The sequence below is a fragment of the Gambusia affinis genome, linkage group LG07, assembly GCF_019740435.1.
Source record: "Gambusia affinis linkage group LG07, SWU_Gaff_1.0, whole genome shotgun sequence".
NCBI classification, from domain to species: domain Eukaryota; kingdom Metazoa; phylum Chordata; class Actinopteri; order Cyprinodontiformes; family Poeciliidae; genus Gambusia; species Gambusia affinis.
The window spans coordinates 29,761,287-29,780,255 of NC_057874.1; the positions used below are offsets into that span (position 1 = coordinate 29,761,287).

General features: G+C 48.1%; 2 protein-coding genes across 9 annotated transcripts; both read right to left on the reverse strand.

Annotated features, from left to right (window-relative positions):
* Positions 1–57: 57 nt before the first annotated feature.
* Positions 58–13,472, reverse strand: LOC122834053 (ral GTPase-activating protein subunit beta-like). Of its 5 annotated transcripts, none has more exons than XM_044122149.1 (33): positions 13,267–13,471; positions 12,534–12,701; positions 11,835–12,037; positions 11,540–11,706; positions 11,295–11,469; positions 10,970–11,101; positions 10,741–10,904; positions 9,584–9,634; positions 8,531–8,575; positions 8,402–8,449; positions 8,216–8,322; positions 7,855–8,020; positions 7,619–7,748; positions 7,388–7,546; positions 6,795–6,909; positions 6,582–6,717; positions 6,440–6,510; positions 4,874–4,949; positions 4,660–4,790; positions 4,325–4,507; positions 4,052–4,200; positions 3,754–3,908; positions 3,581–3,681; positions 3,260–3,406; positions 2,980–3,165; positions 2,744–2,902; positions 2,569–2,671; positions 2,378–2,497; positions 2,227–2,297; positions 2,044–2,146; positions 1,273–1,327; positions 1,026–1,165; positions 58–951 (listed from the first exon to the last, which is right to left on the reverse strand). In XM_044122149.1, exons 2-33 carry the CDS (start codon positions 12,678–12,680, stop codon positions 782–784), a joined length of 4,065 nt encoding a protein of 1,354 aa, XP_043978084.1. In that variant the 5' UTR covers positions 12,681–12,701; positions 13,267–13,471; the 3' UTR covers positions 58–781. The 5 variants fall into 5 exon arrangements, with proteins under 5 accessions (XP_043978084.1, XP_043978083.1, XP_043978085.1 ...); XM_044122148.1 differs by having other exon boundaries at positions 3,260–3,412; XM_044122150.1 differs by having other exon boundaries at positions 3,260–3,412; positions 10,786–10,904; positions 13,267–13,470.
* Positions 13,473–13,750: 278 nt separating this feature from the next.
* On the reverse strand, positions 13,751–18,969 carry ctsa (cathepsin A). 4 transcript variants are annotated; one of them, XM_044120908.1, is made up of 14 exons: positions 18,829–18,969; positions 17,848–18,008; positions 17,668–17,779; positions 17,544–17,594; positions 17,384–17,470; positions 17,119–17,274; positions 16,867–17,043; positions 15,680–15,771; positions 15,520–15,598; positions 15,292–15,440; positions 15,144–15,219; positions 14,568–14,657; positions 14,116–14,217; positions 13,751–14,044 (listed from the first exon to the last, which is right to left on the reverse strand). In XM_044120908.1, the coding sequence occupies exons 2-14, from the start codon at positions 18,006–18,008 to the stop codon at positions 13,961–13,963; spliced, it is 1,416 nt and encodes a 471-aa protein (XP_043976843.1). In that variant the 5' UTR covers positions 18,829–18,969; the 3' UTR covers positions 13,751–13,960. The 4 variants fall into 4 exon arrangements, with proteins under 4 accessions (XP_043976843.1, XP_043976840.1, XP_043976844.1 ...); XM_044120905.1 differs by having other exon boundaries at positions 17,848–18,050; positions 18,829–18,963; XM_044120909.1 differs by having other exon boundaries at positions 18,585–18,846.

Sequence of the window (18,969 nt, forward strand, 5' to 3'; positions counted from 1 at the left end):
ACAGTAACTAAAATAGATGCCAACAACGATGAAAGAAAATCAATTTGTACGCTTAAGTTTTCTATGAATAAGGCTTTTTTTAATATTGGCAATAACATTGTTATAATCAAATTCGCAAAATTGACTAATCTGTTGCTGAAATACATGCAAGATGAGACAGTGCAGTGCTGCGCCTCTCCTCAGGGGGCGCTGTGTCATTGGCCCATGCTCATTCATTACCGTCTCTTTTTTATCGCCAGTACTTGTTGATACACGTTCCTCATATACTGGAGTTCCACAGTCTGTCTAACATGCAATGAATGCTACTGACACACTCAGTCTTTCTGATCGGACGTGCAGTGAAAATGTGTGGGATAAAACAATAAAAGAAGATACCGGGCCTCACTGGTAGGGGGCGTTGCTGAGCCCCACAGGCACAAAGAGCAACTGGCTCTCTGCTCTGGCTACCAGACTTTCTTTGAGAGACATAAGCAGGTATTTTATAACAGCGTGAGAGACAAAGAAGAACAAGAAGAACAAGAAGACTAGGCGAACGAACTTCACATAAATATAAAGGTTACATCATACACAAGAGCCAAAGAAAACATTCAAATTAAATTGAAAAAAAATCCCATTTGACTTAAATATTCTTTCATTTTTATTGCTGGAAATTATTAAATAATTAAAAGCTTTAATCAGGTCAAAACTGAACTCTAAGCTTCCATATTGGATTTGCTCATCCGACTCCTCCAGGGAGATTTTCTGTTTCCTGTCCGCTACACCTGGTTACCATAGTAACAGATCAAAGCTGGAATAGGGCGGTGTAGAAGGCGGGTTCAGAGCAGCGGCTCTTATAGCAGAGGACGATGTCATTGATCAGGTGTTTCCTTCTGACGTGAGGCGGAGGGGCGGAGTCACTGTCCAAGCGACAGCGGCGAGAGCAGTTAGACACCATCTCTGTGAGCAGGAACCCTGAGGAGGAAGACGGGGTAACTACCATCCAATGGTAGCTGGAACCAAGCAGCCATCTTGTGATTGGTCCTTACCCAGAGACCTCCTGCTGGTCACCATCCCATTCACCAATGGGACGACCAGTCCTAGCTTGGTGGAGGCGTTTCCATGGAAACAGATCCTGAAGAGTCCCGTCTTCAGAGGATGGATGAAGATCAATTGGATGTTGGAGGAACTAAGAGAGAGATGGACAGTCTGTCAGACCAGGAGAGCCATGCGGGGCTCGACTGAAACAGAACTTCAGGTGGGACCGGTCAGAACCACCGACCCAGATCCACTCACCCAGTCTCTGTCTGCGCTCTCGTCTCCAGCAGCAGATCGGTCAGAGGAAACTTCTCTGAAACACAAAGATCAGAAAAACATGAGCCACCACACACACTCCGTGTGGAAAAGTGGGCGTGTCCCACCGAGGAGGGCGGAGCTTCTACTTTCTCTGATTTTTTATGTGCAATGCTTCCTATGGCCACCAGGGACCGTCTTGTTCCGTCCACTTCAATCTGACTCCAGTCTATTTGCCTATATTAAGTCTGGTTCAGTTGGTGAGCTGTGACTGCTAATTGACCTCTGACCTCTGACATTTCTCCTAGCGTTAGCAGCAGAAATGTCTCCTGGTCTTCAGCCAAAGACTAAAGAGAAATCCTCCAACACTAAAATCTGACGCCTCCATCTTGTTTCCATCTGGTGAAGAAGGAAGTTGCTCTCAGTGTCTTCAGAGGTTTTTGTGTGGTTTCCTTCAGTGGTTGTTGGTGCAGCGCCCCCACAGGCCAGGAGGGGAACAGGTTGGTTTGACTCAGAACCACAGCAGCTGGAGGTGGAGCAGCTGTTCTGGTTCCTGTAGAACCGGGTCGTCGGACCATCAGGAGGAAAACATCCATCAAAAACTGCATCCCGTTTCTTCAGGTGTTTCTGTTGATTGAATCTGAAAATGATTTACTTACTTCACAGATTTCAGTTTCATCTCTTAGTTTTGCTCTGCGACTCACTGGAGTCAAAGAAAACAACAGAAAACCTGCTAGTGATGACTAATAGTTATTTAGCTAACTAGTTAGTTACCAATGTCCTCAAAGCGTTCAACCCAAACAATCAGCAGCTTTGAGTCTGATCGGAAAAATGATGAGACACTCTGACAGGACCGGATGTCTTCTGATGGACGGATCTGAACACAAATGAGGGACAGGTAAGACAGAAAAAACCTTGTATGTGAATGTAAAGGGTAGGTTGAGGGCGGAGCCTCACCTCAGCTCTTTTCTGGTTAGATGATGAAGCAGCGGTGTGCTCTGCCTCATCATAGCACTTCAGCCAATCAGCTGAAATTTAGATAAATTGATCATCTTGGGTGTGATTGGTTACTGGCTTTTATGGCAGAGTGACATCACCAAGCACTGACTGTAGGTGTGTGATGAAGGAACAATGAAGGTGATTTCCGTCAAAGCATCGGCAAACTTCAGGACGAACCTCCGTCCATCGAACACGCCGCCTCCGCTGTCCCCCAGAACAGCCCCGAGTTCTGAAACCAGGAATTGCTCAGTTCATTAACTGAAGAGTTCTGACACCTGAACCCTCAAACAAAGATCTCACCTGAACGACTGGCTCCGCCCACCTCTTCAGGACAACCAAGAGATGACAGGAAATCCAAGAAAGGACCGCTGATGCTCGTCTTCTTGTCCACATTCCCCAAGATCTGCAGGGAGATGGACAGGTAAGACAGGACAGACTCAGATCCATCTGAGACAGGTGGACAGGTGAGGAATACCTCTCTAGGTGTCTTCTGCCCTGCTCTCATGTAGAACACAAACGCACAGTCACTGTTTCTGGATGGAAGCTGATCCAAACGTCTCAGGCTATCTGAGAAACCTGGAAGAGACGAGTCCAAAGACAAGAGCGCGGGCTGCATGCTGCTGACACCTGGATCCTGTCGACAGGTGAGGGAAGGACAGATGAGTGAAGGACAGGTAAGCCAGATAAAACCAGTCGTATCCCGATGTCTACCTTCACACTCTCTGGAGTCAGCAAACCCAGGTGGGACAGGAAGAGTCTGGTCACCTGGAAGCAGCTGACAGGAGAAGGTGGTCTACAGGTTGCCATAGCAACTGAATGGCTGCTCAGCCGAGGCTGAGCTTCAATTTCTTGTTGGGTCTTCAAGGTAACTCGCAGATGGTCCAACTGTTGCTGGTCCTAAAGTACAGATGTCCACACCTGAGACACACCTGTCCCTTGATCTGAACGGATTCTAATGCTGGCTCTGGTTCTGGTCGGACTCAGCTCTTACCTCAGTTCTGATCAGAGGAGGGATGCTCTGATCTGCTCCGACTGAAGGAACTCTCTCCATGTGCTCCAGAACCAGCTGGTGGTTGATGGACCGTCTCTGTCCAGCGTCTTCATCGGAGAGACGCGGCTGTCTTGGGACAACCGCCGCCTGCGTCTATCCAAGAGACAGAAACTCACCTGAAGACTTTCGTTCTGCGGACCAATCATGTTCTGGTTCTGTGGTGCTGATAGAACCTCAACAGACTGTTTTCTTTAACTCCAAATGATACTGCAGCGCCACCATCAGGCTGGTTGAGGCACTGCAGCAGCATCACCTGATCACCTGAACGTCTCGGCCGTCTTTGGGCAGCAGGTGTAGCTGTAGAGTCCAGCTGTGATGTCCCGACGGTCCCCTCAAGATCACCAGCAGAGACGGACTGGGCTCTGCAACAGGACCAGAACTATCAGTATCTCTGCAGTTCTGGACCGAGGTTCTGTCTCTGGTTCTGGATCTACCTTGATCAGGTCGATCTGGTGTTGGCTCCATTGTAGCCAGAATCACAGAACCTTCCAGAACAAAATATCGGGACCTCTTCAGGCTGCTGTCATCCAACACCAGGGCGTTGTCTCTGAACGACGCATCTGGACCCGCTCCGGAAGCCTGCATGATACTGGACCAGAACCAGCTGCAGTTAGAACCCAGAAACTAACTGGAGCAGAACCGGACTCATCCTAGGTTCTAACTGAAGCTGGTTCTGGTCCAGTTTGCTCCTGGTTTCTGACTGGATCAGAACCAGGATCGTGTTTTGGTCACCAGCTCAGTGTTGCCTCCGCCGCCTCCTTCACCCTCAGAGAGGCCGGGTTCAGATCTTTGTCGTCCTTCCACACAACTTTCTGGTCTTGTCTGGACCTGCTGCCTGAGATCCCCAACTCCACAATCTCCAAAACCTCCAGCAGACACTCCTGGCGGGACCAAAAGGGACAGAGGCGTTCACCTAGAGAACAGGAACCGACCCAGCAGACCTCCAGAACAATTACCTGATATACAGACTCTAATCAGAACCTGTGGAGGTTGCAGGTCAGTTACCTGCTGGTGCAGCAGAACCGGGTTCTGGGTCAGCCAGGTGTTCAGGCAGCAGAAAGCAGCGACGATGATAGAATGTAGGTCTCTAGAGTGGAGCGGAGGAGGACGGCCGCACTGGAACACGATGTAGGTGCAGACAGAACCGACGGCCCGGCGCCGCTCCGAGACCTCCACCTGGACCTCCACCTGCCGGACCACAGAACATACAAGCTGATCCGGGTCAGAACCAAATAAAATTACGAGAGGACCAGATGAGATCCTTAGGTCCACCTTTGAACCACTTTGACCCGGTTTCAATAAAACTGGACTGTAGCCAGTTCTGGTGTGTGTGTTCCCACCTTGGCCAGTCCTCCCAGTACTTCCAGTGCAGACAGACAAACTGCAGGGTCATTTCTCCACTGAGACGTCAAACGCTGAGTCAGCAGACGGACAACATGAACCCAAAGGACTGCTGCTTCTGATTGGGTGGCTGGTTACCATGGCAACACATACATTATCAGAGGTAGTTTACCAACACCCAAACAGTAAGGAAGATAGTCCTTTATGTCCTACTTGGTGTCCTGGTCCTGCTGGTTCCACTGGTTGCCCTGAATTGGACCTCCTGGTTCCGATGGTCAGACCTTCTGGACTGAAAATGAAGAAGAATTTATCTGACAACATGTTTGGTAAAACACTTTTCCTTTCGGCTTGTCCTGTTAGGGGTCGCCACAGCGAGTCATTGGTCTCCATCTAACCCCGTTTTCCACATCTTCTTCTCATACCAACCACCTTCATGTCCTCTTTCACTCCATCCATAAACCTCCTCTAAGGCCTCCTGCCTGCCAGCTCCATCCTACTACCAATATACCTACTATCCCTCCTATTTATCCATTCTCTTCACTCCCAGAGAGAACCTTGAATCTTCATCTTGGCTGCCTCCAGCTCGACCTCCTCTCTAAGCCAAACAGCCTCGCTGATCAAAGGTCTTGTACACCTTTCCTTTCTTTCTCTCTGATTTTCTCATCACATCTACCAATCTGCTTGGACGTTTCTTCAATTCATTTTCAGACTTGCTGTTGCTCTGAACTGTTGAACCTAAGCACTTAAAATCCTTCACCCTCTTTATCCCTGTAACCTCATGTCTCCATCTGGGTTCTTCTCTTGGCATTTTCCTTCACTTGTTCTCTCCTCTCACCATAGATCATGATTTCATGTGAAACATCATAGTCCTGTCTAATGTCATCCATCAACAAGGCCTCAGCGCCACACCTAAGTGAACCTTGAACACTCGTACAGCATAACCCACCCCAGTCTTACAGCTCTCATGTGTGTCCTGAACCACGCTAACGTAATTCTCTACTACTCCAGACTTCCTCATACAGCAGCATAGTTCCTCTCTCAGAACATTGTCACGTTTTCTCTAGATCTATAAAACACACAATCAAGCTCCTGTTGACATTCTCTGTACTTCTCTATCAACATCCTCAAAGCAAAGACTGCATCTGTAGTACATTTCCTTGGCATGAAACCATTCCACTACCAAACCTACATAACACACTTGTCACCTCCAAAATGTTCCTGACAACTCCTCCTTTAAGATAACCCATACACCATTTCTCTTCTCATCCACACCGTGGTAGAACAGCCTGAGCCATGCTCCTAGGCCTCTAGTCTTGCTACTTTTCTACCTGGTCTTCTGAACACACAATATGTCCACCTTCCTCCTCTGCCTACTCCCTAGCTTTCCCTGTAATAGTCCCAACATTCAAAGTTCCTACTCTCAGTCCTAAACTCTTGCTTTTTCTCTTCTCTCTCTGTCAACATGTCTTCTCCGATCAACAGTAGTCCGATTTCCATTGGTACCCTGTTTGTTACCAGCACCAATGGCAATCATTGTTAAGCCAGGCCTCCACCAATCCAATATGGAGATCATGTTCTTGACTAGCATATTAGATTTGGGAAAAGTTGTATGCCACATGCACATTCTTAAGCTGACATTCCTCCAGACTTTAAAATAACATAAAAAAGACACATAGTGTCCCTTGGTGGCTGCATTTCGCTAAAACACTTAATTGTAACATAAAGTAAATATGTTGATTTCACCTGAAAAAACAAGTAAGCTTGACTTGGAGAACTTACCTGACCAGGATCAGGTGAGGGAGGAGGAGCCTCTGCTGCAGCCATGTCATGGACTACATTCAATATGGTGGCTGCAGAGTCAAAGAAGTGATTAATGTCCATGAGGCAAAGCCATGGAGAAGCTCAGGAAGCAGAAACTGACCCAGGAGCAGCTGGATGTTGCTTGAGTCTGTTTCTGTCTGCAAAGCTCCAATCAGAAGGCTGCAGAGGCGGGGCTTATAAGACAGGAAGTCACCTGCTGTGGCATCCTCACAGCCCATCATCAAATCCACAGAGTTCTGCAGAATCACAGCCAATGTTGGTGTGATGGCAAGTCAGACTTGCTCAGATGTTGCCATGGTTACAGAGGGTCTACCTGTATTTGGGCTGGTCCAAGCTGCACGGGGAGGGGCATCAGAGACAGCAGGATGAAGATGGAGGAGCGCCTTAAATCCACCGGACTGACGAGGCCCTTAAACCGGATCAGATCCCTGGAAACATCAACAGGAGGGTTAGGGTCATGCTTGGTTCAATTCAGAGAAAGATATTTATTCACCTGCCCACCTATCTACAGGAGCCCAGAGAGGACAACACCAGAGCAAGACTTTCAAACCAGATTAAATTAAATGCAAGTTTGGTTCCTGTTATCTGGTCTGGACCTGACGGTTCTGACTGGTCCTGCTCTCAGTTTTACTACAATACCATGATACTCTGCTCCGCTCTGCAGGTATCTAATAGGATCAGGTGCATCAGAAGCAACCAGGTTATCTAGGTTCACTACAAACCATTTGTCCTGTTTTCTGTGAGGAAACAACAAATCCAGAACCCACTGACCCGACTGGCTCTGCTAGAACTGATCTGAAATCAGGTCCAAAACCTGATCCACATTCTAACATTCATGGAAACGCTCCAAACCTGATCTGAGCTGAGTCCCACCCACTTCTAGTTCTGTAGTGGAGGTGTTGGTACCTGTCCAGCAGTACCGTCTCCAGGACAGAGACAAAGGACGGCAGCAGTAGGTTGACCCCTCTCAGGTCGCAGCAGAACAGACGGGTGGAGTTCAGCAGGACAGAGACCAGGACAGGCGGACAGGCGTCCTGGAGGCTCCGCAGGAGAACCAGGTAGAACCTGACAGAGGACACCAGGGACAGGAGTGAGACAGTGAGATGGACAGACCTGGACAGGTGGACAGACAGTTACCTAGACAGGTAGATGGACTGAATGTTTTCTGCTGTCTTCTTGCAGGTGAAAATCCTGCAGAGCGTCCCGCAGGCCTCTGCTCTCCCTGCTGCCCATCGGTCTGACATCACAGTGACATCAGCTTGTTTACCTGTTGGAGACAGGTGACACAGATGTGTAGCTGAGTCCAGGAATAGTAGAGTACGGTCTATACTAGGAGCTGGTCCTACAGGACAATGCATGCTAACAGGACAGACCTGAAGTTATTAGAGCAGCTTCAAACAGCCAGGAGCCAAACAGGTGCAGGAGGGAATCCACGTTACACCTGAGAGGGTGGGCGGGGCATCGCGGGGTGGAGCTCAGAGGAGGACAGGAAGAGGGCGGACAGAAGGAAGACTTCCAGTGATGGGGGGATGAAGGTGTCTGAGAAGACAGAAGATAGAGGCCAATGAGTTCCAATCATCAGATGGACCTGCTGAGATGATTTACCTGGACAGGTAAAGGTTTCTTTAGACTAGAAAGGGGACATCTGTTTATTAGGACACTGTACCTATAGAGCTGTTCTCCTGAACCAATAAAAATCATAATGCTCTGGATCAGCTTGGATCCAGGTTCTACCTGTTGTTTACATGAAGATGAGGAGCTTTTAATAGGCGGGGCTTCAGGTGTCGTGGGGAAGTTAACAGGTGTGGGCGGGGCACTTCCAGAACGAGGCCGTGAGAACCCTGCAGAGAAGAAGAAAAAGGTTGAATCACAGAGCAGTCTTCACTGAAAACAAAACGACAATTAACTGGCAGAGATTACCATACGATGGGAGGCGGTCTCTAAACGGACTTCTGATCACAGAGAAACCTGGAGGAAAGATCATAGGGAGATGAACCAGAACCACAGAGGAGTTCTGATGGACAGGGTCGGTGGACTGAGGTTGTTTACCCAGAGAAGGCAGTCTGTCTCTGGATTGACTTCTGGCACCAAGCTCTGCAGAAACAAATAAACCATCACACCTGAAGCAGCTTTACTCTGGTTAAACATGAAGATGTTTGATAAATCTGGACTTCTCAAACTGGCAACAGACACATTTTACCCCTTCATACGATCTGAAAATAGTTCTCAAAGACCTAGAAACTTCCATGGTCTTCCCTTTTGGATACAGCAGAAGGAGGGTCGGTTCTCCTTCTTCATGGATGATCTGCTCCAGTCTTCTGCCATTAACTCTCGACTTCAGAGCAGATACTGATGTCCTCCTGGAGCTTCTCTGGAACAACCCTGGCTATGTCCATCAAGTCCAAAAAGCATTGTCAGACTTAAGCCTGAATTCAGAACCAGTTTCCATGTTCCTGTTGCAGTAAGTCCATTCCGGTTCTCCCTGAGCACCAGGCAAATCTTTCAGGCAATGGGGGATTCAAGGATCATGGTGTGAAGATCCAACACAGGGATTCCTGTTCATTACTCCGAACAAGCAGGCCTTCATATGAACTAATGTCCATCTCTCCAGTGTAAGCTGGGTCTTCCTATGGATCTCATTCCATTGGGACGGAACCAGAACACCTCAGCAGGGAGGCGTTTATCCTAACCAGATGCAGGAGTCACCTCAACTGGCCCCTCTCGACATGGAGGAGCAGAAGCTCTACTCTGAGTCCCTCCCGGAAGAATCTCACCATAACTCTTAGGGAAAGCCCAGACACCCTGCGGTGGAAATTAATTTCAGCAACCTGCATCTGTGATCTTGTTCTTTTGGTCACTACCCAGAACTTCTGACCATATTGTGGGTAGGTATGTATGTAACTTTATTTAAGCTGGCATGTCTCATTGAGATTAAAAATCTATTTTTCAAGAGAGACCTGGTCAAGACTACTAGGTGTGTAGATAGACCAATATTGAGTGATCTCAACAGCCTGGTTGCACCTGCAAAGTGTGAAGTCACTGGAAGAAAAAACTGAATTATTGTCTCTATTTTGCAATGAGGTCTAGCTAAGTTGTGTCTACCTGTGTTTGGTAGCAAATGCTCTGTTTGTTCTGAGGTTCTTTCAATCACACCTGCAGAGACAAGAAAACATTCAGACCCAGTTCGGCCAACCTCAAAAGCCCCTTTTCCACCAGAGCAGCTTTAACCGGTTCTGCCTCTGTCTGCACTAGCCACATTTGTTTCCTTTAGCAGAACCTGCACATTTCCTCTATATTTTTCATAGATTTCATAGATATTTCATAGTACAAGCCGTGCATGGTGCGCAAGTGATCTGAATGAGAGCAGACTACATTTGTTGATTTACATCACTGGAAACTCCAAACAACATCTCAACCACCGCTGGGGAGCGGTGGACATGCCGTCTGCTACCAGAGACTTGCTCAGTATGGAGGAGCAGAATGACCGTGATTGAACAGGTCATTGTGATACTGATTAGCAGGGCAAGCAACACTTCTGTCTGAAGAATGAGGATGCAATGAAGAAGTGAGAAACAGAGCAGCTCTGCTCAATGTTCTGTTGGAGTTACAGTTCGGTGCCAGTCTGTAAAACACCAGAAATACGTACTGTTTGGGCCATAGAAAGCAAATATGTGTCATATTCTCTGTTTGGTCACTAGATGGGGTTGTAGGCATAAGTGTATGAGCCAAGGGGCAATAGGAAGTCGGCAGGTGTTGAACTCAGACAGGCATACAAGTTTTGACTGCTGTGGTGGAAAAGACTGCATTTGAGGCAGATCCAACTTGACTAGAACCAAACATTCATTAGTAGAATGAGATCCAACAATGGAGAAGGGGCCAAACTCTTAGCTCCGCCTCTCTGTTCAGGAGGTGGGATCATTATATACCTGTTCTTCATCATGGAGTTAAGGGGAGTTTGACAAGCAACTGAACCAAGAATGAAGAAACGAGATCTTTCACTGATGTATGACCAGATGGAGAACTTTACAGAACAAATATGGTGTCAGAACGAAACAGAACCTTGGGCCTATAAGGTTCCTGTGGACGTCCATTTGTTCTTAACATCTTTCTCTTCAAACTCTGATGCAAGACAAGGAGGAGGCTGAAATGTAGATAGTGATACCTGAACATGCCCTCAGCTCAGTAATTTGAGGAAGTGAAGAATATGGACCACACTGAGAAGACAGCTGTGGTCTCATCAAACAGGCTTTGGATCATACCGAGTTGATTCTGTGTAGGTTCTGGTTCTGTTGAAAGTTTTGTACCGAGGAAGGCGTCAACCAGTACACTGACTGATCTCATGGCCCTGAAGAAGATTCCTGGCAGCTGAACGTCTTCGTCCAGGGAGGAACCGGCTGCTGGGCCAATCAGATCCACTGGATTACTGCGGAAAACAGGAAACTCATCAGCAAGGTCTCCAGGCCAGAGGGAGGAGCATCAATCATTTACCTGAACAGGTGCAGGAACTTGAACCAGGTGTGAGAAAGACGTTCACCTTCCATGTCTGGAGGAACCAGAGAAGCATCTTCATCTGGAACCTGGAAGGGAGGGAAGGAAGGTCCAAACATCTGAGGAATGAGTCTGGGAGGAGAGTTAGGGTAGAGGTTAGGACTGGGATACAGTGATCTGATACAGAACCAACAGAGATTCTCCAAACCAGCAGACAACCGCCTGCAACAAATGACAGCATTGGAAGAGCTTCACTGCTCCAATGCAGTGTTGGACCTTCAGAACTTCAGCAACATGACCTGGTAACCTGAGGATATAGACGGACCTGGAGGTTAGTCCTGCAGCGACCCGGCTCCACTGCTCCACCACCGCAGGCTGATGCCTCCAGCTGCTGAACATCTGCCTGAACGTCTGCCACAAGGAGCGGCACGGAAAACATCGAGAACATGCCAGCAGCCACACCTCCAGGAGGACTGCTACGGAAAGGTCCGACAAGCCACCTGTCCATAGACGAGATGCACAGGTGGACGACAGATGGTATGATACACAAACGTAGGTACTTTGTCTCACCTGCAGGAGTGGGTGGAGCCAACAGGGTGTGGTTGATGCGCAGCAGGAAATGCAGGAGAGCCTGCCAGGTTTCGTTGCTCATCACTGAACTCTCTCTGGCAAGAGACTGAGCAGAACTCAAGACCTGCTGGCAGAGAGACAGGTAGACCGGACTCACCTGGCCTGACCTGAGAGGGCAGGACAAAAGCAGTTAAGATCTCATCTAGTGTTTGATTCAGGGTCTGATCTGAGTGAGGGTTTGACCTGAGGTCTGGGTTTATTTTGTGGATAGCCTGGTCCAGGTGAAATCGAGTACCTGGGTAGGAAGAGGATGTAGAGATGCCGAAGGATCCTCTGGACATACAGATTAGGGTCTCTGCTGATTGGTGGAGGGGTGGAGCTTTTTTGGGACACCAGGGCCATCATCCAATCAGTGTAGATGTCCACACAGAGTTTGACAGTGTCCCTGTCCAATGGCAGAGTCAAACCGTAACAGAGGACCTCCATGGTCCACTTCACCTGAGCGTGAAGAGACATCAACATCTACCTGACACGTTTCTGGACTGAAACCAGAAGATCTGGATGAAACTTCAATCACAGCAGAACCAGAACCTTTACCATCAGATCAGGAGACAGAATTTAAAGTTACAGATTAGTGATCTTCATCACTCATCAATCAGCAAAGAGTCAGAGACCAATCAGTGATCAAAGACCAATCAGTGATCCATCAGGGTCCATTCAGTGATCAATCAAGGACCAATTAGTGATCAATCAGAGACCAATCATCGATCTTTAGTAGCCTTAGAATGATGTTTTTATTGTAAATATCCATATGGTGTTGTGTCCAGTTGCCATGGTTTCAGTTACAGAACATATCCGTCACCATGGTGACACATCAAACCAATAAAGTTCTTATTAAAGTGGAATTGGACCTGATCAGATGGATTGATCAGTTGATAAGAAGTCAGAGGTCGACCTGCTGTCCGCTCCTCCCCCTGCCACACCTGGTGTTTACCTGCCGGTCAGTACGCAGCAGGCTGCGGGTGCTGGGGTTTCCCAGGCCTGCTGCTAGGGGCTTCACCACGGCAACAGCAATATCTCTGCCCACAGAAGGCGGGAAACTGCTGAGCACGCTCACCTGGCCTTTCAGGAACTGGTCCATCACCTGTCAATCACAGCTCACCTGGAACAGACAGGTAAACCTGTTGCTACCTTACAGTAAATTAATCGTTTCAGCTCAAACATCCCAGAATCCTGCGGCTAGCATTTAGGAGCTCATGGTTTAGCTGTCTGTATTTGGTCCAGTTGGTTCTGGTGTTGTTAGAACAGGAGCAGTTCTTCACTGTGAGCTTAATGAGCCTCAGAGAGAGAAGAGACTGATTACAGGTGAACTCACCTGAGCTCACAGCAGATTCACAGTTCCAGGTGAGCCGGTTAACAGGATTAGTCTGACATAATCAGAGTTCTGTACTAGTAATCAGATTACCTAAACAGTACATTAGTAGTAATTACTTTAGGCCTAGTCAAAGCACAATAGTTCTAATCAGTACCATAGTTGTAAGCAAAGTACATTAGTAGTAGTCAAATTACTTTAGTTCTAATAATCATAGTACGGTAGCTTCAGTACAAGATGTTAACAGAACCATCACATGCAGCCGGTTTTAACAGAACCATCCAGATCCAAATGGACCTGATGAAGGAACCTGTTGCTCTGGTTCTGATCTGATGGAGCAGCAGAACCTTCTTACCTGTTCAGGTGAGTCGCTGCCTGATGGACCGGACCGGGTCAAGCAGCCAGTCCTCTCTGGTTCTGAAGGTCGAAGCTCTGCCTCCTGTTCTCCCTGAGCGCTGACTGGCAGGCTGAGCAGCAACAAGTTTACAGTCAACAAGCCTTCCCCTGCTGGCTGCTCCCTCTGCTGTGACGGAACATGGAGCTCTGACCCAAACGGACCTGCTGGCGCCGCTGACTGATTACTGAAAACATTAACCTCCAGGCCCGGTTCTGGTCCGGCTGGCTGCTCCACTTCTTCATCTTCTGGGAGGTGGAGCTTTAAACTGAGGGCTTCAGGTGTTGTCTGCAGGTAGGTTCTGTTTCCATGGTAACTGGTGAATGAGGAAAGGCTCAGAGGGTTAATGAGTAACCCACCGAGCTGCAGGGACCGGTTCTGGTTGGTTCTGCTGGGACGCTGTCAGAACCGGGAAACCAGAAAGAAATAGAAACAGAAGCCAGGATTTGGTTCAAATTGGAGTTTATTTTCATTTCTCTTCAAACCAACATTTCACCGTCAGAAAATCAACAAGCAGTGCTCGTTTCCATGGATATGGAGTCAACACAAAGAAGACATTCGATTAATATTTTTTATAAGACACCCATTTTGACGGAGGTATAAAAAGAAAAACACCCTGAGAGTACGGCAGCCGAGCAGGTCCAAACGGGTCAGGTCAGTACGGCTGCTTCTTGATGAACCTGGTGAACATGGCGAAGGCGGCAACAGGTTTATCTGTTGGAACCATGTGACCAGAGCCCTGCGGGACCACAAACCAGCCAATCAGCAACGAGAACCACGACATCAGTGATGATGATGATGATGACGTACCTTCACCGTGAGGAAGGCTATGTTGTCAAACTCTTTAACGAAGCCTCCGATCTGATGACCATTCAGACTGTCATAGACCCAGGGACGCCGCTGGACCTCCACCTAACACACAGGTCAACACACACAGGTCAACACACCTGAGGACCTCTGAAGGCTGTTTCATAAAACCAGGACAGCAGGGTAAACTGGATATTCCGAATATCCTGGCTTAATTAAGCATCCTTCGGTTTCACAAAAGCAGTAGCACATAAGTTACCATGGCGATTTATTCTGTGCAGTTAGCCTGCTCCAGAGCAGGCCGCCCGAGCGCCAGGCCGAGTTGAGGTGTCTTGGCGGTGCCGTTTAAACATCAAACTATTTCAGTTTCCAGGTACGGGTCTTGTAGCTATTTTAGCTACAAAGTTTCCAGATCCTGTAAAATGTTCTTATTAGCCTGGTCAGGTGATCGTTACCTTCTGCTGTAGAGACTCCACAAACCACTCGTCACCCATGAAGTTGCAGGCCATGTCCACGTCTCCGTTGTAAACTAGGACCCGGTACTTCTGCAGAGAGCACAACACCTGGATCACACCTGGATCACACCTGGATCACACCTGGATCACACCTGCACCTCCAACAGTGACTGGGGTTCTAAGATCCACAACAGTGGACGACACAAAAACACCTAAAAATCACCAACTTCTTTTTTTACCATTATAACTATTAAACAATCTCCCATACAGTTACATGTTATAAGTTATTTCATAATGTTAACATAATGAAATAACTTGCAATTAAGTATTGGCAAAGCTAAATGTGAGGTGGCAGAGGGTTACTGCCGAAAGGAACTAAAAAAGTTACTTTTAATGTAACTTAGTTACTTTCCAAATTAAGTAATCTCAGTTACTTTTTCAAGGACTAATCAGGAATCTGAATAAAGTTACTTTTTCAAAGTAACTATGCCATCACTGATCACCAATCAGAATCCTCACTGCGAGTAACTTCCTGCTCAGACAGGAAGTTACAGGGGCTGCGGCGATGTCACTGACCAGAGCTGAAAGCAGTTTTAGGTACTGCTTCCTGACGTCCATGTAGAGCCGGCCGTACATCATGTTCACCTCAGAACTACAACACCAGACAGGACAGGTCAGAGATATGCTGACGTGTCCCCGCCAGACGGGACGGTGAGACGGTTACCTGCAGATGGCCCAGTCCAGAGCGTGGGGACTGATGTGCAGAGCTTTCTTGACGTACGCGTTGTTCAAGTAGAGACTGGACGGCGTGGAGTTGGTGCAGGGCGGATCCAGGCGGACGGACAGGTGCACAGCAGCCAGACTCATCAGCTTCTGCAGTCAAAGGAGCAGCAGGCGAGAAGCTGAGAGCAGGTGAGTCCATCTTAATTAGGCAGCAGGTGAGTTCACACACCTGGTTCCACTGGCGAGTCCCCTGATGTTTGATGAAGATGTTCCCCATATCTCTGACCACCAGCTGCCCATTGTCCAAACTGAGAACGCAGAAAGCATCAGCCAGGCTGACCATCCAGAACTCACCTGTTGCAGGTGCAGTCAACCAGGTTACAGCTTACCTGAATCTGTGAGGGACTCCACCTGCACACGGAGCGTACAGGTTGTAAATGTTGAGCCCTGAATTGTAAATGATTGTCTGGACGTCTGACAGCTGTAGAGAGAGAACACCTGGACTGAATACCTGGCATACAGGAGGCTGGTGGAAGAACCATCCGTTCATCTAACAGCCTTGAACCTGATTTATTCATAATTCTGTAGAAGAAAGCTTTAAATCATGGATTCCACACAGCTGGCAAATGTGACCGGACTTTTTCAAAACGGTCTGAATGGCACTTTGGTTCCGTCCACCAGCCTTTAATAGAGGAGAATCCCTTTTGACCAGCAACTGTTTCCCTCATTCATTCCCTGATTTTCATGGATCACTCAGATAAAACAGCATCAGATAAACAATTTGAATATCGTTATAATGTGTATTTCAATGTGTTTTTCCATTGTTGATGCCCAACTGCACCAAATGGAGCCGTCGTTGCAGCAAGTAGAAGCTTGTTCCAACAACGGCTTGTCTTAGCAAACTGTAGCTGAATTCCAACTTCAGTAACACAAACTTCTCTGCTTCGACTCTTTTTCCTTCCTTCTCTCGCCACCAACAGCTACACTAAACCGTCCTGCAGCAGGCCGAGATGTCCTCTGTCTGAATGAATGAGACAATCGCTAAACTAAATTTATGGCTTCACCAACTAATATTGTTATTTAAGGTGTTTGGACTTGTGACTGTTTTTTCTTTTAAAAAAAAAAAAAAAAAAAGCTTAAGCTGCCATCTTGGAATCCCAAAATCCCAACTTGTATCCATCACTACTGCGGCTCATGAATAGACTAAGAATCAATTGTCTAAAAGGTTATTGAATACTTATAAGAACATATACTAAATACTAAACATAGCGAATTAATCTACTCTTATCTTAATTCAAAGCAAGTTTAATTATCCTCATTTCCAAAGCTCCAATACAAACTCAGGCCTTCAAGCATCCATATTCATATGATTCACCAGTGAAAGTTCTGGCTCCACTAGACAATAACAGACTGACCCGTTTAGCTGTTATTTTCCTGATGATCAGTCGATAACCAACTTGGTCATAAATGATCAGTTTTATTAATAATTGCCCTATGAAATCAGCAATAGCTGATAGCCAAACCAGACTCTGTTGTTGCTCTACACCCCCTCCCACCCCGTCGGGTTGAGACTCACCTTATCACTGCAGTTGGGGTTCTGGTTGTTGTAGAAATCACACTTCCCGCCGCTGCAGCAGTACATCTGAAGCTCCGCCCACAGCTGGCTGCCCAGCAGGCCGTGGTAGTAGGCGAAGTAAACCAGAGAGTTATCATTCAGCTCGTAGCTCGACATCCCGTTGCCCACAGCAACGCCCTGCAACACAGGTCAACAGGGCGTCACACAGAGGCCAGGTGAGGTCACCTGAACGGGTCAGAAGGTGAGCAGAACCTGCAGGTTCAGGCTGGAGTCCTCCATGACTCGCTCGGCGAGCGTCGGGATGTAGATCCCACCGTAACTTTCTCCAGTCAGGTAGAGCTCGTTGCTGCTGTACTCTGGAAACAGCCGGAAGAACTCCTTCAGAGCCAGGTAGTTGTTCATGGACACCTGCAGACACAGAACGTCTCACACACTGGAGAACCAATCAGAGGCCGAGACTCAGGTCCACAGGCAGCCGTGAACCAATCAGAAGCAGCGTTGGAAGCTCATCACTCACCTCAGTGTCATTGGTTTTGTAATTCTTATCGTCAGAGTACGAGAAGCCAACACCCACTGGAGACTCCAGGTACAACATGTTGGCAATCTGCAGGTGAGCAATGAGCCAATCAGCTTTCAGGACTCAGTTGTTGACCACACCCCCCAGTCACATGGCCTACCTTGTTCCAGGAATACGGGTTGTACTGCAGCGTCACTCCATCGTCCTGGATCTGAAGGAGAGGAAATCAAACAGTGCGCACTGATGTCATACAGGTAAAGTGGGAGGAGTCAGGGGTTAGCTACCAGGAAGGGTCCATGCTCGGTGAGCAGTCCGTCCAATGAGCTGCAGCCCGGACCGCCGTTCAGCCACAGAACCACCGGGTCGGACGACGGCTTGTTCTGAGACTCCACAAACCTGAGAACCAGAACCTGTTCAGGTGAGGCAGCAGCAGCCAGGTGAGCTGCAGGAGCTCAGGTACTGACCAGTAGTGAAGGTGTTTCCCATCAGCCACGGTCAGGTATCCAGAGTACTGCCTGAAGCTCGGCTGCTTCTGGAGCCCAGGAAGGAAGGTGACCTCATCTGCAGCGGGAGCGGCGCCGGCGCCCAGCAGGAACGTCAGGAGGAACCACAGGAACACCTGCATCTGGGCCGGGACAGGAAGTGACATCACCTACGACACCGGAGCCTGGACAGGAAGTGACATCACCTACTACACCGGAGCCTGGACAGGAAGTGACATCACCTACTAACCCCCACCTACTACCCCATTTTACATGTTGTTAACACAACCTTGGTAAACGGATCAGAACCAAAGACTGTAATTACACTTTAACACACCTGAAGAAAACCTGGACCTGGTGCTCCAGAACCAGGTGAAGATCTTCATCATGTTGATGAAACTGCAACAGAACTCCTCCAGATTTATGGTCACAACCAATCTGGACCTTCTGTTCTGGACCACCTCCAGAACTTAGTGAGCAGGTTTCACTGTAGGACAACCCAGATCCGGTCCAATCCAGATCCATCCCATCATCAATAAGCTGCTAACCCCAAACAGACCACCAGGGGGGTCTGCAGCAGAACCGGGCCTTAACAGGAAGTTCTGTCGGTTTCGGTCAGCTGCCTCCAACAGGGTCGGTCCACAACGACCCATTATTTAAGTTCTGATCCACTTCAGCAGGGAGTAAACTTTATTAAACTCCAAGACAAAAACGCCTACCTTTTATCGGAACCAGCAGAATTTCCTTTACAAAGGGGACAGCCAGAACCCAAACGGAACCGTCACGATGCAGATTCAAACCGAAAGAAACAGAGTTCACCAAGAGACACGGAAACAACCCCAGTCCGGACCAGAACCGGGTCAGAACCGAACCAGATTGAGGGGGTTCGTCCAGGACAGGTTAGACCTGCTAAAATAATCTGGGTTCACGCGGAACCAGAACCCCAGCATTACAAAAACTCACCTTTCAGAGTCTACCTGTCCGCGCGCTGCAGTCGTTCTAATCACTGCGGGTCATGTGACTGACGACAGCCGGTCATGTGACTCTTGTCTTCTGGTTAAAATCACGTGTTCAGCTGAAGACTTCCTGGTTCTGGTTCACCAA

What these genes read in the sequence shown, in the direction of transcription:
- LOC122834053 (XM_044122147.1), bottom strand. Translation starts at nt 12,680, where the DNA reads ATGGACCAGTTCCTGAAAGGCCAGGTGAGCGTGCTCAGCAGTTTCCCG. An exon ending in CGGTTCTGCTGCACCAGCAG is followed by an intron (nt 4,201 to 4,324) that starts GTAACTGACCTG and finishes TGGTCCCGCCAG; the next exon opens with GAGTGTCTGCTGGAGGTTTT. An exon ending in TGACTCCAGAGAGTGTGAAG is followed by an intron (nt 2,903 to 2,979) that starts GTAGACATCGGG and finishes ACCTGTCGACAG; the next exon opens with GATCCAGGTGTCAGCAGCAT.
- ctsa (XM_044120905.1), bottom strand. Translation starts at nt 18,032, where the DNA reads ATGTCACTTCCTGTCCCGGCCCAGATGCAGGTGTTCCTGTGGTTCCTC. An exon ending in ACCCGTATTCCTGGAACAAG is followed by an intron (nt 17,471 to 17,543) that starts GTAGGCCATGTG and finishes GCTCACCTGCAG; the next exon opens with ATTGCCAACATGTTGTACCT. An exon ending in ACCCCAACTGCAGTGATAAG is followed by an intron (nt 15,772 to 16,866) that starts GTGAGTCTCAAC and finishes CTCTCTCTACAG; the next exon opens with CTGTCAGACGTCCAGACAAT.